The sequence below is a fragment of the Muntiacus reevesi genome, chromosome 3 (assembly GCF_963930625.1).
Source record: "Muntiacus reevesi chromosome 3, mMunRee1.1, whole genome shotgun sequence".
NCBI lineage: Eukaryota > Metazoa > Chordata > Mammalia > Artiodactyla > Cervidae > Muntiacus > Muntiacus reevesi.
The window spans coordinates 19,563,054-19,589,387 of record NC_089251.1 but is presented as its reverse complement, the minus strand read 5'-3'; the positions used below and the strand labels follow the sequence as shown (position 1 = coordinate 19,589,387).

At 35.6% G+C, this 26,334-nt stretch overlaps 1 protein-coding gene across 2 annotated transcripts in view; it reads left to right on the top strand.

Annotated features, from left to right (window-relative positions):
• ROCK2 (Rho associated coiled-coil containing protein kinase 2) overlaps positions 1-26,334 on the top strand; it is a 128,299-nt gene that overhangs the window by 52,279 nt on the left and 49,686 nt on the right. For both annotated transcript variants that reach the window (XM_065928594.1, XM_065928593.1), the window contains exons 4-5: positions 9,822-9,959; positions 19,490-19,750. In XM_065928594.1, coding sequence (XP_065784666.1) covers positions 9,822-9,959; positions 19,490-19,750 — 399 coding nt within the window. The remainder of the gene's footprint in view (positions 1-9,821; positions 9,960-19,489; positions 19,751-26,334) is intronic.

Here is a 26,334-nt window from a genome sequence, read left to right as displayed (position 1 = left end):
CTCAGGCTTCTTATTTTCGTGACTTCTCTTATTGTGGAGCGTGGGCTCTAGGGCTTGATTCCCCGGCTCTAGAGAGCACAGGCTCAATAGTTGTGGTGCATGGGCTTAGGTGCTCTGACATGTGAAATCTTTCCTGGATCAGGGATCAAACCCATTCCCCTGCATTGGCAGGCAGATTCTTTACCACTGAACCATCAGGGAAGCCCTATTCATTTCACATATTGGCTTAACAAAACATGTTTTTAATAATTAAGGTAGTTTAATGTTCAATTTTAATAGGTATTTTTGCAGAAAATACTCTGGTACTGTGGAAAAAAGAGTCAAAGTCATCCACTTTTGTTTCCATTCGTTGGTACATAGGTTTCCTGTCATCAGAGCTTTCATTTCTTTTATCTTCGAGTGGCACTAATAATAGGACTTTTATAAGACATTTTTGTGAGTACTAAATTATATTATACATATGTGGTACTTATCATGGACCTGGCACATTATAGATATCCAGTAAATATCAGCTGTTGTCGCTATTGTGACTTCTCTAGTAAGATGTATCACAGACATCTAAAACGTGAATTAGAATGCTTGATTCCTTCTCTAAGTTTGCTCTTCCTCACCAAATCTGTTCCTTCTCTTACTTTCCCATCTTAATAAATAAATGGCTTTAGCATCAACCCAGTTGATGCTCAAACCCCCAAATTAGGGGTCATTATTGATTTCTCTTCCCCTTATTTCTTATATTTAATTTTTCGGTAAGTTCTGCTCATAATGTTTCTCCAGTCTCTCCTCTTTTGGGGGATATTCACCTTTCTCCAAGATACCTAGTCAAGTATGAGGGCCTGCTTTGTGTCCTGCTTTGTTTTTTACTTCTGCTAATAGTTTCACTGTTTTACTATTGATTTTGGATTGGGAAGTGCTGATGGAGAAAATACCAAGACTATGCTTATTAAATCTTCTGCAAATTCATGTCACCTAAGCTCAGCTGAATCCATGTGACTGTTTGGCAGACTGTTTTTCCCATAATTCATATCCTTGTATTTTCACATACCACTCTCTCCCCCAACTTGGGTATGATAAAATCAACTGTAGTGCTTTTCTAACATGCATGTTTTGCTTCATTCTGTTTTCATTATTTCCCCACTTCTCTATGATGAGGTATATGAAAAATCGGAAGTATAGATTTGTCTAATACGAACTGATGCTAAATTGATCCTTCTAAAATGTATTCATTGTATATATCTTGGTATTTTATGGCTCACTTGTCTACTGACTGAAGCAGGAAGTGTTCATCCTGGCTATCTAGGCTCTCTTTTAAGACATCAATTAATCTTTTTTTTAACTCTTATTTTCCATTATGCTGTTCACTTTGTCCACTCAAGGCTGATAGGAAATGAGGATTTTTTTTTCTAAATCTCCTACTGACTTGCTTTTAATTTAAATGATTTTAAACTAAAATTTTAATGTGGAACCAACCAGAAAGAAAGGGCATGTGGAGAATGATTCTCTAATACTTGACAGATTTTTTAGTCCTCTTTGGGAATAAAACAGGCTCCTCTCTAGCTATAAGGTTATTTCTGATTTGTTAAAATTATCTCCCTCCTTCCATCTTCAGTGGAAACCTCAGTGGCACAGAATAACTATTCCAAATCTGTCAGATAAATGCATTGAGTCTTATTGTAAAAATAATCTATTATAAGTTTTACATTAGAAATCAATTTTAAAGCCTCCAATGGGAAATTTTGGTTAGAATGATTTTCAGAAGTTTTTGTCCATATGTGTTCTAGGACCTCAAGATCCGTTTTAGGATTTTTCCAAGCATGTCTCTAGCTACACTTAAGAATGTTTCATCTGCTTAAAGTTTTTTTTTTTTTAAGTATATATTAGCTGTAGAAGACATAAATATAAGAAAATAAAAATCTCTCAGAATTCTATCAGCCGAAATAAAACTGTTAACTGTTTTGACCCTGGTTACCTTATTTTTTAACCTTTTTTTCCTCTATATAGAGTCATTGCACTCATCCACTTTTAAAATTAGAAACAAGGAATATAGTATTCTTTTCACTAAAAAAATAGAAACATTGGAAGAAAGATGACATTTTTGTCCTTTAGGTAACCATAGATTAGTGACATAGGGTAGACATATGTAAAGCTTCATAATAGAATGAACTGAGTTTCATTTGGCTATGGTGGAATTAGTTAACATTTTTGTGGACTATGTTCTGTGTGCTAAGTGTTTATATTCATTATCTTATTTTATCTTTGCAACAGTTCTATGAGATTCTTAAGTAGATGAATTCACCGAACTTTAGAGAGGTTAAGTGAATAGGCCACATCGTTTGCAAATAGCTGGGACTTTTGCCCAGATTTGTTGACATCTGTGTCCATGCTTTTAAGCAGTACTCTCTGTACAGTGCGATAATGAATCACCAGTGTATCTGACTGTTTATCCATCCATACTGAATAAAGAAGAAAGCTAGAGAACAAAGGGGAATGTACAGAGTTGCTAAGGGAGATTATAATAGAATCATTCAGAAGGAGATATCCTCACAAGGAAGGTCAATGGAAGCCAGCTTTCCTAAAATAACAATGCTTTATTGTACTACTTTGTAATACTAGTACCAATGTATTTTAAGGTATGAGGCAGACATTTGGCATGAATACAACTGTTGCCTCTTAATGTTTGTCCTGTAGATCAAGTCAAAGTCTGCAAGCCAGTGGTTTCTGTCTCATGTGCTGTGAGCCTGTAAAGTGTCCTAAAGTGTCCTTAGATGATATTCAGGCCTCATTAACTAGTGTCTAACCAAGTTTTCTTTATTTATTAAAAGTTTTATAGATCTTATATAGCTATGATTTTGTTAAATTTGTTGAAATGGATAATTCCAACATTGTGCTAACCGCTTGGCAGTCTCACAAATGAAAGTTTTATTCTGTTATTAAAGGAACTTATGAAGCAGACGTACACAGGACTAATTATGATATTAGATTACTGGAGTCGGCAGCCTTTCCCTTCTCCAGGAGATCTTCCCAACCTAGGGATTGAACCCACGTTCCCTCATTGCAGGCAGATTCTTTACCAGCTGAGCCACAAGGGAACAATACTGGAGTGGGTAGCCTATCCCTTCTCCAGGAGATCTTCCCAACTGAGGAATTGAAATGGGGTCTCCTGCAGTGCAGGTGGATTCTTTACCAACTGAGCTATCACAGAAGCCTCATAAAGCTATAATTTTCTTAAATTTGTTGAATTGGGTAATTCCAACATTGTGCTAACCACTTTGCAGCCTCACAAATGAAAGCCTGTGTTCTGTTTTTAAAGGAACTTATGAAATAGACATATATACTACTAATTATGATATTAGATTATCATAAGCATTTTGGAAGCATAGAAAGGGAAACAGTTTTGCATAATCACCAAGAATAAAGTCAGCAAGTATTTTTCACATGTTCAGAAAATCATCTTATGCCTGTGTTTTTGTTCATTTGAATGAATGGGTCCTTCTAGGTTTGTTTTTGTTTGTTTAATTAATTCATATATAAGAGATTAAGCATAAATAAATGTTTAACTGTTTCTTAGTAATTAATTCATATATAAGAGATTAAGCATAAATAAATGTTTAACTGTTTCTTAGTAGCTAACAAATATCTTTTAGTTTCTATTCATTGTTGTTCAGTCACTCAGTTGTGTCCGACTCTTTGTGACCCCATGGATTGCAGCACTTCGGATTCCCTATCCTTCACAATCTCTGCTCAGACTCATACCCGTTGAGTCGATGATGCCATCCAACCATCTCATCCTCTGCCCTCTTCTCCTCCTGCCCTCAATCTTTCCCAGCATCAGATCTTTTCCAGTGAGTTGGCTCTTCGCATCAGGTGGCCAAAGTATTGGAGCTTCAGCTTCCTCATCACTCCTTCCACTGAATATTCATGGTTGATTTCCTTTAAGATTGACTGGTTTGATCTCCTTGCTATCCAAGGGACTGTCGAGAGTCTTCTCCAGCACCACAGTTCAAAAGCATCAGTTCTTTGGTGCTCAGCCTTCGTTATGGTTCAACTCTCACATCCGTATATGACTGCTAGAGAAACCATAGCTTGGACTAGATGGACCTTTGTTGGCAAGGTGATGTCTCTACTTTATAATACACTGTCTAGTTTTGTCATAACTTTTCGTCTAAGGAGCAAGCATCTTTTAATTTCATGACTGCAGTGGACTGTCATGCACTGTCCATGACTGTGGATAGTGATTTTGGAGCCTAAGAAAATAAAGTCTGTCCCTCTTCCCATTTTTTCCCCATCTATTTGTCATGAAGTGATGGGACCTGATGCCATGATCTTAATTTTTTGAATGTTGAGTTTTAAGCCAACTTTTTCACTCTACTCTTTCACCTTCTTCCAGAGGCTCTTTAGTTCCACTTTGCTTTCTGCCATAAGGGTGGTGTCATCTGGATATCTGAGGTTATTGATATTTCTCCTGGCCATCTTGATTCCAGCTTGTGCTTCATCCAGCCCAGCATTTCTCATGATGTACTCTGCATATAATTTAAATAAGCAGGGTGACTGTATATAACCTTGATGTACTCCTTTCCCAATTTGGAACCAGTCTGTTGTTCCATGTCCTATTATTGTTGCTTCTTAATCTGCATTCAAGTTTCTCAGGATGCAAGTAAGGTGGTCTGGTATTCTCATCTCTAAGAATTTTCTCATTTGTTGTGATCCATAAGTCAAAGGTTTTAGTGTAGTCAATGAAGCAGATGTTTTTCTGGAATCATCTTGCTTTTTTTTTTAATAATCCAGTGGATGCTGGTAGTTTGATCTCTGGTTCCTCTGCCTTTTCTAAATCCAGCTTGTACATCTGGAAGTTCTCGGTTCATGTACTGTTGAAGCCTTGCTTGAAGGATATTGAGCATTACCTTGCTAGCATGTGAAATGAACCTAATTGTGTAATAGTTTGAGCGTTCTTTGGTATTCCTGTTCTATATAGCATGATTCTTAAAACTCTTGTCATAGTCTGGATCAGGCATAAATAATATTAGGGTATAAATCAATCAATTAGGGTATAAACCAATCAGTATAAATTGATTGGTTATTACTGTTATATGATTGCTTTCTCTAATGAAGTTAAGAAACATTCAAAATCTAATTTGCTCTTAGAATAAGTGAACATTTGAAGAATGGCATAAGTACAGAAGAGAGAGTACCTTAGCTGTCTCTTTGTAATAACATTTCAAACTAAAAAAAAAGGAACTTTTATTAAAAGCTTTGCTGGCATGAGCATTTGCTTTGCTATAATTTGATAAGTAAAAATCTTGTCTGTCTTCTGGGGAAGGGAATGGACTAGGATCGTTCATTCCCTAATCCCACACTCTCGCATTCACGTTTTCATATTGCTTTCCCGTGTATTTATTTCCATCATTCTGTAAAAGGCATAGCACCATATAAATAGAAGGAACTGTTATTTCAGGTTAATAGTTTGATATAGAAAATGGATATAGTCTGTGACACTCATCATAATTAATTTGACCCTTTGCATATAGGATTCTTTTCATGTAAACTTATGTCAAAATACTTTAAATTCCAAAATATTTTTTAAGAGTGATATAACCCATTGATATAAAAACCTTTGTAATTATAATATGATTGAGCAGTTTTTATCCTGGACTGTATTTTCTTTCGATCCATATTGATGTTTTATTTACTTCTTATATTAAGTACTGAAAAGGGATGTTAAAATTTCCAGCTGAAATTAGGATTTGCCTGCTTCTTTCTTTAGTTCTGTCAATTTTTGCTTCATGAAGTTTTAAGCTCATTTATTAGATGCAGGCATATTTAGAATTTTTAATGTCTTCCTGATGAATTATACTTCCTTTTTTTCTGAGTTATCTTCTTTATCTCTTTACCTTATTGTCTATTTTGTCTATTATTAATATTTTTCTACTTTCTCATCCTTGCTGCTTGCATGGTTTGTCCTTTTCTATCTTTTTATTTTTAACATGTTGGATCTTATATTTAAAATATATGAGGCTATGTTTTGCTATTTAATTAATTCTGGAAGCCAGCTATGCTCACCACTGTACCACCAATGCTGCTTTTTAATTAATTGATAATTTCTGCCTATGAATTGTATGTTTAGCCCATTTATATTTGCACGTACTTTAGACTTTAAAATTGTCTCATAGCCCCCTAAGTCTGTATGCTGCTACTGCTGCTAAGTGACTTCAGTCGTGTCTGACTCTGTGCAACCCCATAGCTGACAGCCCACCAGGCTCCCCCATCCCTGGGATTCTCCTGGCAAGAACACTGGAGTGAGTTGCCATTGTTCTCCTCTAAGTCTGTATACATTTTCATTTATTCATTTTTCTCTTTATTCTTCAGATTGATTTGTGTTTAGGTTTACTAAATGTTCTTTTTTAAAAAATTTGTCTATTTTTAATTGGAGGACAATTGCTTTACCATATTGTTGGTTCCTGCCATGTATCAACATGAATCAACCATAGGCTATCCCTCCCTCTTGAACCTCTCTCACATACTGAATGTCCTTTTATCTCCAGTCTCTGTTAAGCCCATCCAAAGAATTTTCCATTTTAGTTATTGTTTAGTTATAGAATTTGCAACTGGTTTTTTTTTTAATAGTTTCCATTTTTCTGTTGGTTTTTCCTTCTGTTCATTCATTGAAACCATTTTTTCCTTTTTTCCTTTAACATACTTTCTTCTAGGCCTTTGAGCAGATTTGAAAGAGATATTTAATGTGTTAGATAAATCCAGTGTCTTTTGGGGCTGTTTTCTATTGACTGCTTTTTTCTTGATGATTAGTCACATTCTTCTTTTTGCCTTTCAGGTAACTTTTAAATTATGTACTGGTCCTTTTGGATATGTGATAGAGACTCTGGATTTTATTTTTCTTTGACAAGTGTTGGTTTTCATTTTAATAAGCTGTCCAGTTACTTGTTGATAATCTTTTAACTTTGGAGCCTTGTGAATGTGGATGTGTTTAAAGACCAAGTTGTTCCCAAGTCCTTTTAAGGACTGTACCTCCAAACTCTACTCTCTTTTTGGTCTTTTAGGGTTTGGTATTATAAAACTTTGTTAGGTGGTGCTAGAGTAGGCCTTGCTTTAGAGCATGGTTCTTTCTCCTAAGATGTCTTGCCTGGATGCCCAGGAAACCATCAGGGTTCTTTCACTCTTTTTTTTTGGCTGGAAATACAGTTTAACATCTGGTGTCTCAGTTTTGTTGTCAGCGGCATAGCAATTGCTCTCTGGTATACCTTTGGTATTTCCTCTGAATAATCCCTACCTTTGTTGAGCTTACCTTCTAATATGGAACTCAGACAATACAAGGAACCAAAAATTGCAAGTTAAATGTCTTCTTAGAAGAAAACAAATTGAGTTCTCAGGTAGAGAACAATGAGATTATTTCCACTACATCTGTAGTTACTTCTTCACTGAGTCTTGAACTCCTCAAAGTCAGGAGTGAGAGTTGGAATTAACTTCTTCTGAACTCCTGTTAGTGTTGATATTTTGACCTCTTCCCATGAATCACAAATGTTCTTCATGGCATCTAGAGTGGTTAATGCTTTCCAGGTTTTTAGTTGACTTAGACGGGATGCATCAGCTGAATCACTATCTATGGCAGGTATAGCCTTACAAAATGTTTTTCTTAAATAGTAAGACTTGAAAGTTGAAATAAGTCTTTGATCCATGGGCTGCAGAATGAATGTTGTGTTAGCAGGCATGAAAATAACATTAGTATCATCGTACATCTCCATCAGAGCTCTCAGGTGACCCGGTACATTGTTAATGAACAGTAATAATTTGAAAGGAATCTTTTTCTTTGAGCATAGATTTCACCAGTGGGCTTAAAATATTCAGTAAACCATGCTGTCAACAGATATGCTAACATCTAGATTTTGTTGTTCCATTTATAGAGCACCATCAGTAGATTTGGCATAATTCTTACAGGCTCTGGAATTTTTGGAATGGTTTTCTCAGCTAGTAGATCCTTTGGATAACTTGCAGCAGCTCCTACATTAACACTTGCTGTGTCACCCTGCTCTTTGATACTATGAGGAAAGTTCACGGGTAGCCAACTTCTGCTGTCTTCAGACATCTCATCTATAGCTTCCTTATCTCTCTCAGCCTTCACAACTGAAGACAGTTAGAGCCTTGCTCTGGATTAGGCTTTGGTTTATGGGAATGTTGTTGCTGGTTTTATCTTCTATTCAGACCACCAAAACTTCATTCATATTAACAATAAGGTTGTTTTGCTTTCTTATCATTTATGTGTTCATTACAGTAGCCCTTTTAATTTCCTTCAAGAACTTTCTCTGCATTCACAGCTTGGCTTACTGGTGCAGGAGGCCTAGCTTTCAGCCTGCCTCAGCTTTCATCATGCCTGTCTTACTGAACCTAATCATTTCTAGCTTTTGCTTGAAAATGAGAGATGCACAACCCTTCCCTTCACCTGAGCACCCACAAGCCATTGTAGAATTATTGATTGGCTTAATTTCAATATTGTTGTGTCTCAGAGAATAAGGAGGCCCAACGTGAGGGAAAGAGGGGAATAGTAGGTCAGTGGAACAGTCTGAGCACACACAGCATTTATTAAGTTTACTGTCTTGTATGAGCATGGTTTGTGGCACCCCAGAACAATTGCTGATCCCAGATCACCATAACAAATATAATAACAATGAGAAAGTCTGAAATATTGCGAGAATTACCAAAATGTGACACAGAGACATGAACTGAGCAAATGCTATTGGAAAAATGGCACCAGCAGATTTGCTCAACAGTGTTGCCACAAACCTTCAGTTTGTAAAGAAAAAAAAAATAATGTAATATATACAAAGTACAGTAAATCAAAGTTCAGTAAAACAAGGTATTCCTGCAAAAACTGTCAGACCAGAGTGGTATCAGTGGAGATAGTTAGAAATAGTTGGTTTCTGAGACTGTTTGAAGGTAGGACTGATGTAATTTGCTGATGAGCTTTATGAGCTTTTTCTCGTAGAAAAAGAGGAGCCAGAGGTTTTTAGCCAGAGCAGTTAGGAGAATGAATGTGCCATTTACTGAAATAGAAACTATAGGAGGAATAAATGGAGGGGTGAAGATGTGGAGTTCAGTTTTGGACATCCTATTAGATAATTCAAGTGTAAATATTAGCAGTTTACTGTTTATTATTGATTATCCAATAGATGTCAACTATTATAAACATTCATTAAATATTTATTGGTTCTTTGGTAGAGTTTGCTATGTTATATTCTAGGATTAAAATGATGGTCAAAATAGATGTTGTCCTTGCCCTTATGGAATTAGCAGTCTAATGAAAAAGGTAAGAACTGATCAATAACCATATTATTGGTGGTTCTCCCCTGTTTTTTTTTTTTAAATAACCTTTTAAATAAGATACCCAAAAAGAAGTAAGGATGACTTAACAAAATCACAAATAACCCTTGGTATCTAAATTTACTAGGTTCTTATGTTCAAATCATGATGGATATATGTACATATCTTACAATTTTTTCACTTAACAGCATCTTATTCTTTAAATTGGTTGGCTTACTTAACATGAAGGAATGAAGCTTCATGAATTCAGTTTATTTAGATGAAATGAGGTAGTTTTATAGTAAGTTTAGTATTTAAAGGTGTTGAATATTTCATGAAAAATTTAGGCTGTTGGGAATTTTCTCCTCATTAAAAATGTTATGTTTTTACATTTTGTTATCTAAGGATAATTTTTTTTTGGTAACTAAATCTTGAAGAATAGCATTATAGTATGATCTATTGTTCACCATTTTCTCATAAAATTAAACTACTAATTCTTGTATTTTAAAAATCAACAGGTTCGTCATAAGGCATCACAGAAAGTTTACGCTATGAAGCTTCTTAGTAAGTTTGAAATGATAAAAAGATCAGATTCTGCTTTTTTCTGGGAGGAAAGAGATATTATGGCCTTTGCCAACAGTCCCTGGGTGGTTCAGGTAAGCAGACTAACTTTTTATATGTTTATTTCCCTTTTTTATAAGTGCTTATTATTAGAATTGATTTTGCATTCTGAAAGTCCTATATCTCATTCACATGACAGTGCAGTTATTTTTAATATGATCTGATTCATTACACTTATTTAATCTTCAAAAGTAGTATGTCATTTAGACATGATAGGTATGACGTAAATTGTACAGAAACAAGTATTACTTGCAACTTTCTCTTTTTCAATTCCTTTTTAAAGAATTGAGTTACCAGTATGCTATTGTCCCCCACTTACTCTTTCTCATGATTTGTATGGTTGTATGATAAGAACAATAATTAGTTTATCTTGAAAAGGAGAAAAAATTCTACATTAAAATTTTTGAAAATTCTCTTTCAGTCCCTTATGTGTTACCTATAGTATAAGACAATATTGGGATTCTTAATACAGCCTTTTATTTGACTGTGAAATAAGTTTATTTTGCCTTTTTTTCAGTTATATTCCTCACTAGCTTTGGTTTTCTAATTTTTTGTGTGTGTGCTAGTAGCTAATTCTGCAGACATTTTTGGTCAGATGTCATGAGTAAACTTAGATACATATCAGAGCATGTTCAGTATGCTTAAATGATCCACAAAAAAGTTTGATACCATGTTTGTGGAAGGCTATTTGGAGATAAAAGATTTGCTTCACTGATGACCATGTTTTTTAAAAGCTCATTACCATTGCTTTTTTTGTGTGATGTTGAGCTTCACCCTTCCACCTCATTTTATTTTTTAAATGTAGCCAGTAGCTAGAAATTCCCCAATATGTTTGGTTAATACTAAATTTTTTGTAGCAAATTATATATCATGGTAATCTACTTGGTTAAGAAGTGATGGTAGCAAAGTATTAATCCACTTTTAGCTTTCAATTGCTTTCATAGTAACAGATTAATTGCCAGTTCTAGTTTAATTTTGTAAATTTATATCTTTGACCTTTAATTCTGCAGAGTAGACATGTAAAAACTGTCTACTGAGATGGTTAATGAATTTGTGGAAGCATATCTAATAGTGAAACATTGCACAGTTGAAAAAATAATAGATTATAATCCTGGTTATCATTTGTTTATCTCTGGTAAAGCACATTTCATGTACCATCATATTTATATGTATGAAATGTGTGACTTTTGGGAAAATTTGTCAAAATAACTGACTTATTTCTATTTATTTAGTTAGTTTTCAGTAGTTTTCAGTGTATTTATGGAGTTTGCAGTCAGTCATCACTGCTACCTAATTATAGAACACTTTTATCACAAAAAGAAACCTTGAACCAGTTAGCAGTTACTCTGAGTCTTTCCTGCCCAGTGGCAACCACTCATCTGCTTTCTGTGTTGTGGATTTCCCTATTCTGAACATTTTGTAAAAATGCGATCATACAGTATATGGTATTTTGTGACATCTTTTTTATTTAGTATAATATTTTCAACATGCATTCATGTTGCAGCTTGTATGAGCACTTGATTCTTTTTATTATGGATGAATAATATTCTGTTGTATGGATCTACCACATTTTATTTTTCATTTAATGGATACCTGGGTTGTTTTTGCCTTTTGGCTATTATAAATATGTTGTGCTCAATTTTCTTTCATATGAATTTTTGTCACATATGTTTACACATTTCTGTTAGGGATCTATCTACCTTGCAGTGAAAATAATGGGTCATAAATAAGCCTATAATCAATTTTAGTTGATTATTGCAAGCAGTATTCCAAATACTAGCCCCCCCTTTTTTAAGCCCCCTTTTTTTAAATGGTTATTAAGTGCTTAATTGTATGAAGACCCCCATAGTTGATTATTGCAAGCAGTATTCCAAATACTAGCCCCCCCTTTTTTAAGCCTCCTTTTTTTAAATGGTTATTAAATGCTTAATTGTATGAAGACCCCCATAATTTGTTCCTATATCATTTTAACTTTTTTAATAGAGATTATGGTACAATATAAATCTTTGACCTATCTGTATTTTTTAGAGCTATATTCTTAGTGTAACTTAAATTTAATAGATGAATATTACACACTAAAAATAATATTTTTGCTGAGAGAACTTTTTCTGTTTTAACCCACCTATATATCAAGCTTGCTGTGTTCTTTGGGTGCTTTCTAGTGTCCTTTCTATTATTGTAAACACTTACCTGCTTTCCTTTATAGTTTCATACGTCCAAGTATGACGTATATTCCTAAACACTTTACTTTTAGCTTTTTTTCTCTTGTGCCACTTGGTGAAGAAACCTGGTTTTTACTGATTTCATCCTGTGGTGTAGTCTTAACATGTTCCTCTCATTTCTGTTTTTGTTAGTTGGTGATTAAATATAAAGGCGTGATCACAATCAGGTGTAATGGGGAATGTGGCACGACAGCTTCATGGGTAATGTTTTATTCTTTCAGGAGGCTGATGTCTGGCTATCTCTTACTCTTGTTATTTTATGAGATGTCTGTGCTGTGTTGAGGTTGTTAATTTTTTAGAGATTGCAAAATGGTAATATTCCAATTGAGTTATTTCTTCTTGAGTAGAATACTTCTACAAAGACAAATAATCCCCCACTTGGTTACCAGTAGTACAGGTCACAGGCCACACGCATCACTTAAATCTGATTTTTAGAACAGCTTCATCATCCCCAAATGATCACTTATACCTAAAGTCACTTCCCATTCCCCTCCAGCCCCAGGCAACCACAGGTATGCTTCCTATCTCTGTAGATTTGCCTTGCCTGGACATTTCAGGTAAATGGAATCATACAACATGTTGTCTGTCTTTTGGATCTGGTCCATTTCCCTTATCATACTGATTTTGAAGTTCATGAACATTGTAACATGTCTTATACTTCATTTCTTTTTAGTACTGAGTAGCATAGCACATTATATGTGGTTTAATCAAGAGTATATTTGGTCTTTGTTCCTTGCTCTTAGCACAGAGCTTCAAAAATTCTTCTTCAATTTCCTGTGTGTTATGCTAATGAGGCAACTCCTGTTGGCATTTTGATAACTTTTGGATGAAATGGACATGAGTTTGAGTAAGCTCTGGCAGTTGGTGATGGACAGGGAAGCCTGGCGTACTGCAGTCCATGGGGTCGCAAAGAGTCAGACATGACTGAGCGACTGAACTGACTGAACTGGATGAGATGGAGGCTGATCATTAGAAAGAAATGAGCACATGATTAGAGAATTAGAACTCTCAGCCTTTCAAGCTAGGAGTACTAGAAGGAGGTTGGAAATTGAGTTTAATCACATGCCCAATGATAGAATTAATTGTACCTGTGTAATGAAATCCTAATGAAAGCTGCAGACATTGATACTCAATGGAGCTTCTTGGTTGGTAAAGACATTGATGTACTGTGATGGTGATTCACCCTGATTGCACAAGGAGAAGATGCAGAAGCTCTGTTGCCTCCCAGTCCTCACCTTATGTGTATCCTTTACAGTAAAACTGTAGTCAGAAGTATGTGCTTTCCTGAATTCTATGAGTTAACCCAGTGAATTATTGAACCTGAGTGAGTCATGGAAACTCCAGAATTTGTAGTTAACCAGAAATGCTGGTGGCTTGGGGACTCTCAAGGTACAGAAGTACAGCTAATGTCTAAAGTGAGGGCAGTCATCTGAAAGACTAGGCTCTTAACTTGTAGTGTCCAATGCTAACTCTAAGTACTTGGCATCAGAGTGGTATTGCAGAATACCCAGTTGAGGAGGGAGGAGTTATGTGGATACCCCATTATCTTTGTCCATTTACCATTTGATGGGCATTCAAATTCCTTCCACTTTGGACTGTTATAAATAGTGAATATGTTGCTGTGAACATTTGCATATAAGCCTTTTTGTGGACATACTTTATTTCTCTTCGATATATACCTAGGAATGGAGTCTTAGTTGTGTGCTAAATTTGTGTTTAACTTTTAAAGAAGTTACCATACTATTACCTGAAGTGGCTGTGCCATTTTACATTCTTATCAGCATATGTCAGGTTCCAGTTTCTCCACGTTCTTGCCAACACTTGATATTCTGTCTTTCTTCTTCTTATTATTATAGTCATTCTGGTGTGTATAAAGTGAGGTCTCATTGTGGTTTTAACTTGACTAATGACTAATGATAGTGAGCGCCTTTTCATATGCTTATTGACGACTCTTGTATCTTCTTTGGTGGAATGTCTGTTCAGATTTTTACCCTTTAAAAGATTATGTTGCTTTGAGTTCCTGTTGAGTTGTAGGAGTCCTTTGTATAGTCTAGATACTTTATCATATATATCACTTGTTAGTATTTCTTTTCAGTCTGTGATTTGTCTTTTCCTCTTCTCATATGATTTTCTGAAGCCAGAAAATGTTAATTTTGATCAAATCTTATGCCAGTTTTTCATTTTGCCAATCTTTTTATATTAGAAAAAATTTTTGCCTAATCTAAGGTGATAAATATTTTTCCTTTGTTTTTTCATAAGATTTTTATAGTTTCGGCTCATGAATTTAGTCCTATGATCTATTTTTAGTTAATTTTTGAGTATGATGTGAAGTAGGGGCCTAAAAATGTTCATATTTTTGCCTGTGAATATCCAGTTATTCAGACACCATTCATTAGGAATACTGTACTTTTCCCACTAAATTGCTCTGACACCTTTGTATGTATGGGCTATGTCTAGACTGTCACTTCTGTTCCATTGATTTATATATCTATCCTTATACCATAGCAGTACTGTTTTGATACAGTAGTTTTGTATTGAGGTTTGAAATTGTGATGCTTTGTTCTGTTATAAGATAGTTTTGGCTCTTCTAGGTTATTTGCATTTCCATGTAAATTTTATTATCAATTTGTTGATTTCTGGGAAATAACTTGCTGGGATATAGAGTTTGTATTGATTCTGTTGATCAATTTGAAGAGAATTGTCATCTTTATGATATTGACTTTCTCTCCAGGAACATGAGTGTCTCTCCATTTATATCCATCCATCTTTTCTTTTGCCATTTAGCGTTAATAGCATCACACACACACACACACACACACACATTTGTATACGGCTTTCCTTTTGCCATTTAGCATTAATAGCATTACACACACATGCACACACACACATACACACACACATACATACCCCCTTCGCAATTTGGTAACCAGCCTTATAATGTCTTTTGTCCCTTTCTTCTCTGCATCTCACCACCTTCCATTTAAAAATTATTCTGATTTTGACTTGACTCTCTCAAAGTATTTAATTTTGTATCAGTAATTATATTTAATAAACTTTTCTAGATTATTTTATTTGCCCTCTTTTCTTATGTCTCACATAGTTCTCTTACTTGGATTTATTCATTTTGTCAAACCATTTTCCTTGAGCAATTCTTTCAGAAGTGGTTTGTTATCAGATTTCTGAGAATATGCATGAAGTAATACATATTTATTTTGCCATTTCATTGGGTTTTTTTTTTTAGACTGCCATATTCTAGAATTGAAATTTTTTTCCTTCACATTTTTAAAGGTATATCTCTGTTTTTTGTCTTCTGTGTTGGCTGAAATGTTTGTTAACAATATGATTTGGGTTTTGTACATAAGATACTTTTTGTCTTTGTAAACTTTTAGAATTTTTTTTGTTGGATTTCAGAGAGTTTAGCACTATCTTAGTTTGTCTTTGTTTCATTTGCAGTCCTTTTGATCTAGATTTTTTACTTTATTCATTTCTGGAAGTTTTTGTTTGCTATTTATTTTTTCTTTTTCTTCTGGTCTATCTCTGAATCCTTCAGTGACTTCAGAGAGAGAAAGTTACTCTGCTCAATTTTCTTGCTTTATAATTTGTTTTTCTCTTATCATTAGTTGTATGTTTAATGCCAAAGCTTCAGATTTTTTCCCATATCATCCTGTTGTTTACTTGATGTGACTTGTTACCCTTTTGATGCTATTGGTTTTTATATTTTTAGAGCTGTTCTTAATTTGTCCTATTTAAGCATTTCCTTGACTGTTAACTTTCTGTTTCTTGAATTGCTTTGCTTCTATTTCATGATACTGGTTTCTCTCAATTGTTGATTTTTGTTGTTGTTCATTTGCCCAGTCCTGTCCAACTCTTTGTGATCCCATGGACTGCAGCATGCCAGATCTCCCTGTCTCTTACCATTTCCTGGAGTTAGCCCAAGTTCATGTTCATTGCGTCAGTGATGTCATTCAGCCATCTCATCCTCTGACGCCCTCTTCTCCTGCCCTTGATCTTTCCCAATGTCAGGGACTTTCTAATGAGTTGTCTGTTCACATCAGATGACCAAAATACTGGAGCTTCAGCATCAGTCCTTCCAGTGAATATTCAGGGTTGATCTTCCTTAAGATTGACTGGTTTGATCTCCTTGCTGTCCTAAGGTCTTTGGGAGTCTTCTCCAGCACCACAGTTTAAAGGCATCAATTCTTTAGCTTTCTGCCTTCTTCACTTTCCAACTTCTCACAACCATACCTGACCACTGGGAAGACCATAGCCTTGACTACATGGACCTTTTTCAGAAGTGTAATGTCTCTGCTTTTCACAGCACTGTCTAGGTTTGTCATCGCTTTCCTGCCAAGAAACAACCGTCTTCTGATTTCATGGCTGCAGTCACCGTCCACAGTGATTTTAGAGCCCAAGAAGAGGAAATCTGTCACTACTTCCATCTTTTTCTCTTCTGTCTGTATGCCATGATCATAGTTTTTTGAATGTTGAGTTTTAAACCAGCTTTTTCACTCTCCTCTTTCACCCTCATCAAGAGGCTCTTTAGTTCCTCTTCGCTTTCTGCCGTTAGAGTGGTATCATCCACATATCTGAGGTTGTTGATGTTTCTCCTGCCTATCTCGATTCCAGCTTGCAACTCATCCAGCCTGGCATTTCTCATGATGTGCTCAGCCTGTAGGTTAAACAAACAGGACGTACCCCAGTGTTCATCGCAGCACTGTTTATAATAGCCAGGACATGGAAGCAACCTAAATGCCCATCAGCTGAAGAACAGATAAGAAAGCTATGGTATATATACACAATGGAATATTACGCAGCCATTGAAAAGAATACATTTGAATCAGTTCTAATGAGATGAATGAAACTGGAGCCCATTATACAGAGTGAAGTAAGCCAGAAGGATAAACACCAATACAGTATACTAATGCATATATATGGAATTTAAAAAGATGTAACGATAACCCTATTTGTAGGACAGAAAAAGAGACACAGATGTATAGAACAGACTTTTGGACTCTGGGAGAAGGCGAGGGTGGGATGAACTGAGAGAATAGCATTGAAACATGTATATTATCAAGTGTGAAACAGATCACCAGCCCAGGTTGGATGCACGAGACAAGTGCTCAGAGCTGGTGCACTGGGAAGACCCAGAGGGATGGGGAGGGAGGTGGGAGGGGGGATCAGAATGGGGAACACATGTAAATCCATGGCTGATTCATGTCAATGTATGGCAAAAACCACTACAATATTGTAAAGTATTTAGCCTCTAACTAATAAAAATAAATGAAAAAAAAAAAACCAGGATGACAGCAGACAGCCCTGTCATACTCTTTCTCGATCCTGAACCAATCAGTTGTTCCATACAACATTCTAGCTGTTGCTTCTTGACCTGCATACAGGTTTCTCAGAAGACAGGTAAGATGATCTGGTATTCCCATCTCTCTGAGAGCTTCCCACAGTTTGTCATGATCCATACAGTGAAAGGCTTTAGTGTAGTTGATGGAAACAGATATTTTCCTGAAATTCCCTTGCTATCTCTATAATACAGCGAATGCTGGCAATTTGATTTCTAGTTCCTCTTCCTTTTCTAAACCCAGTTTGGACATCTGGAAGTTCTTGGTTCGTATAATACTTGCATAACATGTAAGTATTTTAAGCATGACCTTACTAGCATGGGAGATGAGTGCAATTGTCTGATGGTTAGCACAGCCTTTGGTACTACCCTTCTTGGGAGTTGGGATGAGGATTTTCCAGTCCTGTGACCACTTCTGGGTCTCCTAGATTTGCTTACATAATGAATGAAAAACCTTGATGGCATCTTCCTTTAGGGATTTGAATAGTTCTGATGGAATTTCATCACATCCACTAGCTATATTACTAACAGCAATACATCTTAAGGCCCACTTGACTTTGCACTCTGTAATGTCTGACTCTGGGTGACTAATCACACCATCGTAGTAATCCAGTTCATTAATATCTTTTTTATACAGTTCTTCTGTGTATTATTTCCGTCTCTTCTTGATCTCTTCAGCATCTACTAGGTCTCTACTACCTTTATCCTTTATTGTGCCCTTCTTTGGGTGGAATGCTCCCTTGATGTTTCCAATTTTCCTGAAGAGATCTCTAGTCTTTCCCCTTTCGTTGTTTTTGTCTCGTTAAGCATTGTTCATTGAAGAAGGCCTCCTTGTCTCTTCCAGCTATTTTTTGGAACTCTTTGTTTTGTTGAATGTACCTTTTCCTGTCTCCCTTGCTTTTTGCTTTTCCTCATTCTTCTACTGTTTGTTAAACCTCCTCAGATAACTAGATTCTTGTTTTTGTTCTTTTTCCCGTTTGTGGAAATCTTTTCTGTTTGTGATGTGTGCTTTCAGGAAGGGGTGGGACATATTGTTGGGTGGAATGTACAGAAACCTTTCCTTCTGAATTTGTGGTTTCTTGTCTCTCCTGGGAGTCAGGACCAATCTTAGGTGCCTTGTTACTAGTTCTCGTACTAATAATATTAGTCCTATTCTCACCTGATTTATTAGGAGACCCTGATAACTATGCCCCAGCAAATCCCCTAGCTTGGTGTCCTTTTTCTCAGGTCCCAGTGCCACTGCTTTAGTTTGAGTGCAGTTAACACTGCCAATTGCTATTGATTATGAACAAGATGATGGGGAAAGGAAGGGAGAAGGCCCTGTCCCAAATGTGGCTACAAATTACTCTTCCCAGTGGTATGGGACTTATTCCCTCTTCTGGTATCTATTGAATCTGGTATCTTAGGTGTTTCTAAACTGCCTGCTCAGCTCTCTGCTTTGTGAGTTATGTGCAGGAATTTGTTTACAGAAAGTTGGGCTATTTTATTATGGATTCTTTTGTCATCACCTTTTATATTCCTCTTTCTTATTCTGTTTCTCTTTTGAAATATGTCTATTTAAATAGTTTCCTGTATTCTCGCAGAGTGAAAATGATACATTTATGCATATTTTGTTATTTAAGCATGAAGAAGATATCCATATAATAGTTTTATCTGATAACTGGTTCTCCATTAAAGATATCCAAATCTAGTCAAAGATTTCATAAAGTTTAACTCTGTTGGTTTTACAGTAGTTTATCTTTTTTAATAGCAGTATTGATTTTGGAATTTTTTTCTGTTAACAGTTCTAGTTTTCTTTTTTCCTTTTTTAATATTTTTATTTATTTATTTGGTTGCACTGGGTCTTAGTTGTGGCATGTGGGATCTAGTTCCCTGACCAGAGATCGAACCCAGGCTCCCTGCATTGGGAGCGCAGAGTCTGAGCCACTGGACCACCAGGGAAGTCCCTCTTTTCTTTTTTTAAACCTTTTTTCCTTCTTGTTTTGTTTTCCAGCTCTTTTGTGCCTTTCAAGATGATAAGTATCTGTACATGGTAATGGAGTACATGCCTGGTGGAGACCTTGTAAACCTTATGAGTAACTATGATGTACCTGAAAAATGGGCCAAATTTTATACTGCTGAAGTTGTTCTTGCTTTGGATGCCATACACTCCATGGGTTTAATTCACAGAGATGTGAAGCCTGACAACATGCTCTTGGATAAACATGGACATCTAAAATTAGCAGATTTTGGCACATGTATGAAGATGGATGAAGTAAGTAATAAGCTGGTTTTTTTTTTTTAATGCTAGTTTTTTAAGAGACAAAAAGAAAACAATATATCTAGACTTCACAATTTAAAAAACATATAAATTTAGTTTTACTAACTATGTAATGACTCAAACAAGGTAATAAAATATCTTAGTCAAAACATTTCCTTTACTAAATCATTCATCTAGTTGTAGAATACTTTGTAGATTTGGTGAATCCAAGAGAAATAAGAACTCAGATAAGTAATTATCTTCCTCATAGCGTTTTGACAAACATTTGCTACCAGTCAAAACTAGTTCATGTTTATAATGATCTCTCTGTAAGTGTGCTATAATTCCTGGCAGTAATTCCTGATTGGGAGAGATCATGTTTTATTTCTATGTATTCTTGTTAATTATCTTGTCAAGACTTTTATTTTGAATTAAGCTGATTTTCTTTTCTCTTTACTTCTTAACTTATTTATGCCACCTATTTGATATTCACTTTTATTGATTGTCATCAGTGATCCATTTTCTTCAAGCTCAGCTCTGATTTTTTTTACCTCATATAGAAAGTTTTCTCTGATAATGCTAACCTGACTGATTACTCTCTGTCATAATGTCCATAATGTTACTCACTTAGAATTCATGCTGTACTTCGCAGGCCACTTTTTTTCTATCTAGGTTTGTATGCCCTGTCTACCCAGCTAAAATGTAACATATCTTGGGTTCTCTGGTCCTCTTCATAGAGTATTACTATGTTTGTGTTCTGCATATACTAATCAATGTTTAGTAGGTGAACCAAAGCTCCCTCTTGTGGTGTTTATCATAATGTAGTATAAAGTGATTACCAGTGAAAATTATCTTTAATGAAAATGAAGTAATTTTCTAACAGAATACTAAACTTTTTAATGTCTATTATACATAACAAATGATATTTGTGCTCTGTGCTCTGATTTTCATTAAACCAAGAGCCTTTGGGAGGGTGCAGAGAAATCACACCATGTGTTTTTAGGATGGGTAAAGGTGGTTAAGGAAAGAAAGATGTTGAATATGCAAGTATGGAACAGGTCAGAATATGGTGTTTACAAAATTATTTTACAGGCATGTAAGTAAATACTAAATTCAGCTGTTTAAATATCTTAAATTGTCTCTACAGGGCAAAATAAAATATGGTGTATGTAATTTTGTTTACTATTTTTACATGTAGTTAATTATGTTCCTCGGCTCACAACTTATTGTAATAGTTATCCACACAAAGACCTCATTTGGTTTTTTTTTTCCAATTATGTTTTCCCCCTTTCAGTTGTTGTTATTTTATTCTCTTTCCCTAATACATAGCCATTGTAATGTGTTTACCATAAGCTCTTATAGGCTATTAGTATAGTAAGAGGTAACAAGAATACACAGAAGAACTATACCAAAAAGATCTTAATGACTAGGATAACCACCATGGTGTGGTCACTCACCTAGAGCCAGGCATCCTGGAGTGTGAAGTCAAACAGGCCTTAGGAAGCGCTACTACAAACAAAGCTAGTGGAGATGATGGAATTTCAGCTGAGTTATTTAAAATCCTAAAAGATATTGCTGTTAAAGTGCTGCACTCAGTATGTCAGCAAATTTGTAAGACTCAGCAGTAGCTGCAGGACTGGAAAAGGTCAGTTTTCATTCCAATCCCAAAGAAGGACAATGCCAAAGAATGTTCAAACTGCTAGCAAATTGCACTCATTTCAAATGCTAGCAAGGTTATGCTCAAAATCCTGCAAGCTAGGCTTTAGCAGTGTGTGAACCAAGAGCTTCCAGATGTGAAAGTGAAAGTTGCTCAGTCGTGTCTGACTCTTTGGGACCCCATGGACTGTAGCCCACCAGGCTCCTCTGTCCAGGGAATTCTCCAGGCAAGAATACTGAAGTGGGTTGCCACTCTCTTCTCCAGCGGATCTTCCCAAACCCAGGGATTGAACCAGTCTCCTGCATTGCAGGCGGATTCTTTACCATCAGAGCCACCAGGGAAGCCCTCTAGATGTATAGGCTGGGTTTAGAAAAGGCAGAAGAACCAGAGATCAAATTGCCAACATTCATTGGATCATAGAGAAAGCAAGGGAATTCCAGAAAAACATCTACTTCTGCTTCAATGACTATGCTAAATCCTCTGACCATTTTTTGTTTTCAGTAAATCTTTCAATTTATGACATTTGTCAGTTATGAAACACTACATGTATTCAGCAAACACACATTATCTGATCCATGTAAGATAAAGTACTTTTGAAGAAGCTTTTGAAAATGCCTACCTGTTTATGTTTCTCTCAAACTTGAAACCCTTTAGTAGATTTCTATCATTTATTAAAGAAAATTGGAATGCCTTACCTAGTTACCTGAAGCCTCCTCTTAAGGTGATATAATCCCTGCCTAGTGTTTCACCTTCATTCTCTATCATTTGTTCTCTTGTACTTGTGTTTCAGAGGTCTTAAATTAAATAGTTTCTTTTATACCCATGGTATTTCATGATTCCTGGCTTTTATATAAGGTTGGTGCAAAAGCAATTGCTGTTTTGCTTTGTTGAACTTTGCCAGTTGATATTGGAATACATAAATAAATGTGGTTGTGTTATACATCATTTTAATGCTCATTTCTCGCTTTATGTATTTTTGCTAATGACTTATTACTAGCTGTGTATTTTATATTTATTTTAAACTATGGAAATGAAGTTAGACAAAAGGCAAATTCAAGTGATTTTCTTATTTGAGTTTAAAATGGGTTGTAACGCAGTGGAGACAACTTGCAACATCAACAACACATTTGGGCCAGGAGCTGCTAACAGATATACAGTGCAGTGGTGGTTCAAGAAATTTTGCAAAGGAGGCAAGTGCCTTGAAGATGAGGAACACAGTGGCCAGCCATTGGAAGTTGACAGTGACCAATTGAGAGCCATCATCGAAGCTGATCCACTTTAACAACTACACAAAAAGTTGCCGAAGAACTCAATGTCAAATATTCTACCATCGTCTGGCACTTGAAGCAAATTGGAAAGGTGAAAAGCTTGCTAGGTGTGTGCCTTGTAAGCTGACCACAAATCAGAAAAAATTGTCATTTTGAAGTGTCATCTCTTATTCTACACAACTGCAATGAACCATTTCTCAATCGGATTATAATGTGCAATGAAAAATGGATTTTATACGACAATCGGCAACGACCACATCGTCGTTGGACTGAGAAGAAGCTCCAGCGAACTTCCCAAAGCCAAACTTGCACCAAAAAAAGGTTGTGCTCACTGTTTGGTGGTCTTCTACCTGTCTGATCCACTAGAGCTTTCTGAATCCTGATGAAATCATTACATCTGAGAAGTATGCTCAGCAAATCAATGAGATACACTGAAAACTGCAATACCTGCAGTCAGCATTGGTCAACAGAAGGGGCCCAATTCTTCTCCACAGTAACGCCCAGTTGCATATCACACAATCAGTGCTTCAAAAGTTGGACAAATTGGACTACTAAGTTTTGCCTCATCTACCTTATTCACCTGACCTCTCACCAACTGACTACCACTTCTTCAAGCATCTCGACAACTTTTTGTAGGGAAAATGCTTACACAACCAGCAGGAGGCAGAAGATGCTTTCCAAGAGATCATTGATTCACAAGGCATGCATTTTTACACTACAGATATAAACAAATTTAATTCTTTCTGGCACAAATGTGTTGATTATAATGGGTCCTGTTTTGATTAATAAAGATGTGTTTGAGTGTACTTATAATGCTTTAAAACTTATGATCCAAAACTGCAATTACAGTTATACCAATCTAATACATGTTTGGCAAGTTCCTACTCACAGTTTGAAACTCAGTTCAAAGTTTGCTTATCTTGTGAAGTCTTTTAAGTTTTCTCCTCTGGCTTTTTAACATGTAGCCTCTAGGGAGCATTTTCTTTTCTTTTTCTTTCTTTGTACTGTAAGTTGTTGAACACTATTTTGTATTTTCTGTGTTCCAGCCCTGAAAACAAACACTTCTCAAAGAAGATCTAATTACTTTTATTCAAGAATAGTATTTAAAAATCAGTATTTGGGTGTTAGATATATTCGTTGCTTTTGGAGTGTCATTACTTCTAGACCCTGTTAGTGGTCATGTGTATATTGTATATACTATACTAACTCACATGCACATACATGTTCATATTTAATTCTGTACTTACTAGTCTGTATATGAAGTATATTAAAAATTATGAGCTCATATGATACTTCTGATTCTAGTTTTATGGCACAGGATTCATTCTAGTCTTCCTCCTTTCTTTTTTGTATTTACTTTTTTGGATAGTGAGAAACCTGGCTCTCATTATATATACTACAACTGTTTTCCAAGGTAACCTAGGTCTGTTCTTTTCCTCTCTACCTTCTTTGGTATGGTTATGTTATTAATTTATGAAACAGGTCCGTTTCTTACTGTTGGTGTTCCATTTAGAATTGTCCCACATCTGGTTGATTTTAATTATTTATTTTTTGGATATGTGAAGCATTCCTCTGGTTTAAGAGTCAGAACTGTACCAATTACATCCTCAGAGAAGGATCACCTCCTCCTTATCCCACCACCCCATTCCTGTACTGTACTTGCTTCTTTCTACCCTTTTCCTACTCACCCCCTGTAGGTAAACCAGTCTGTTAGTTTGTGGTTTATCCTTCCTGTATTTCTTTAGAAGAGAATCAGAGATTTGTCGTAAATATAAAGTTTATATTTGTGTAATTTGAGAATTTCCCCATGAGATAGTTTTTAAGTGCATGTGTGCTTAGTCACTTCACTCATGTCCAACTCTTTGCAACGCCATGAACTGTAGCCCACCAGGCTCCTCTGTCCATGGGATTTCCCAGGCAAGAATGCTGGAGTGGGTAGTCATTTCCTACTCCAAGATCTTCCCGATCCAGGGATCTAACTCGCCTTTGTGTGGGCAGGTGGGTTCTTTACCACTAGTGCCACCATCTTTCCTAAATATTTATTTAAAAAAACTTTTTTAACCCTCAACATGCTTGCCAAAGATGGTGGTTGAAATATTACATTTCCAAAAACAGGGTACCAGTAGCATAGTCTATTGTGCAAGAATTATTTAGTCCCAACAGAGTGTTTCTTTTCTACAAATAAGCAGTTATTCAAACTGACCTCCGTCTTTCCTTTTCCAGCTTCATCATGTGAAGTTTTACATTTAGCTGATTTGGCCTTTACTGCATTTCTTGAACTTTATATAAAGTCATTCTTTCTTGTCCCTTTGTTTTTGCTCTTTTTTTCTAAGCTGCCATACCAACTCTCATTCCTTTGAAGCCTAACTTGTTTGCCAGTTCTTTTCTTATCCTTTTCTTCCTCTGAATCTTTGAATGCTAAACAAATTTTCTTTTAGTGGCACTTTTGTGTCTGGCCAGGTTTTAGCTATTTAAGTGTCACGAGATTCATTTTTTGGAAGTCTAACTTACATGGATAAATGTGAAAGAAGAGATTTTATTTACCCTAGTAAGTCTTTTATGAATTTTTCCTTCAGTAGAAGTAAAAAAAAAAAAAAAGGTCAAATATAAGGTAGTTAATGATAAAAATTAATTTTATGTCCTGGTTTTTGTAGTCAGGCATTGTCATCTTCATTTTTTATCCTGAATAGTAACCCATGCAGAGTATTGCCATCATAATTTGCTCAATTATTTCCAAATTTTTTATTTTATTTATATTCAAACTCAAATGACCTCTGTTTGCTGTATGCTTGGGAAAATAAAGTCATTGAGTTATTTTTGCTGATTTTTGAGGAATGAAAAGATTGCTTTTGAAACTAATTTCCCATATATGATGTTTTATTGCATTTAAATAAAAGCATTTATGTAAGTCGTGTTTATAAAATACACTGAACTTCCTTTTTCCAAGGTGGTCATAGTATTTAGTAGTTTGCTAGTTTATATAGCTTACTTATTAGGAATAAACTTATTAGGTGACACACTTTTTAAATTAGGTAGATAAGAAAATGAAAGGCATGCAACTTAATCTGTGAAGTTTTTCCATGTTTATACATAGCTAGAAATAAATGGGTATTAGTTAGCACCACACTGCTATATACTGTTGTGATTTAATCTTGCAGTTTACACCCACAGACAGACAGACAGACAGACAGACAGACACACACACACACACACACACACACTAATAAACACACATAGGTATTATCTACAGTGGTTCTTGTCAGAAAGACATCAGATCGGGATTATCTTATTACCCATAGAAACTAAACACAGAAAGGAGTGTTTTTATCATTTTGCCAAATACCTTGATGCCACAGCTCCACATTTCTAAACGTGCAGCTTTGAGGTATAGCTTTCAAACAATTAAGATCTTTTGATTTAAATAGTTGGTCTATTTCTCGCATTTTTTTTCTTGGTATAATAATACCAAGAAAAATGGGTAAACTAATACCCATTTCTTTATCCAGCCTCCAGAGGTGAGGCCTTTGCAGTTTTAATCACTTCAGTTTCTTTGGAAATATTAAAGCTTCCTTTCATGATTCTTTTCTTTTCCCCAGGTCAGGTGCATTAAGACCACATTTTGTACTTCTCTTGTTACCTCCTTTTAGTGTAAGAAAGAGACGATGTTGATTTGC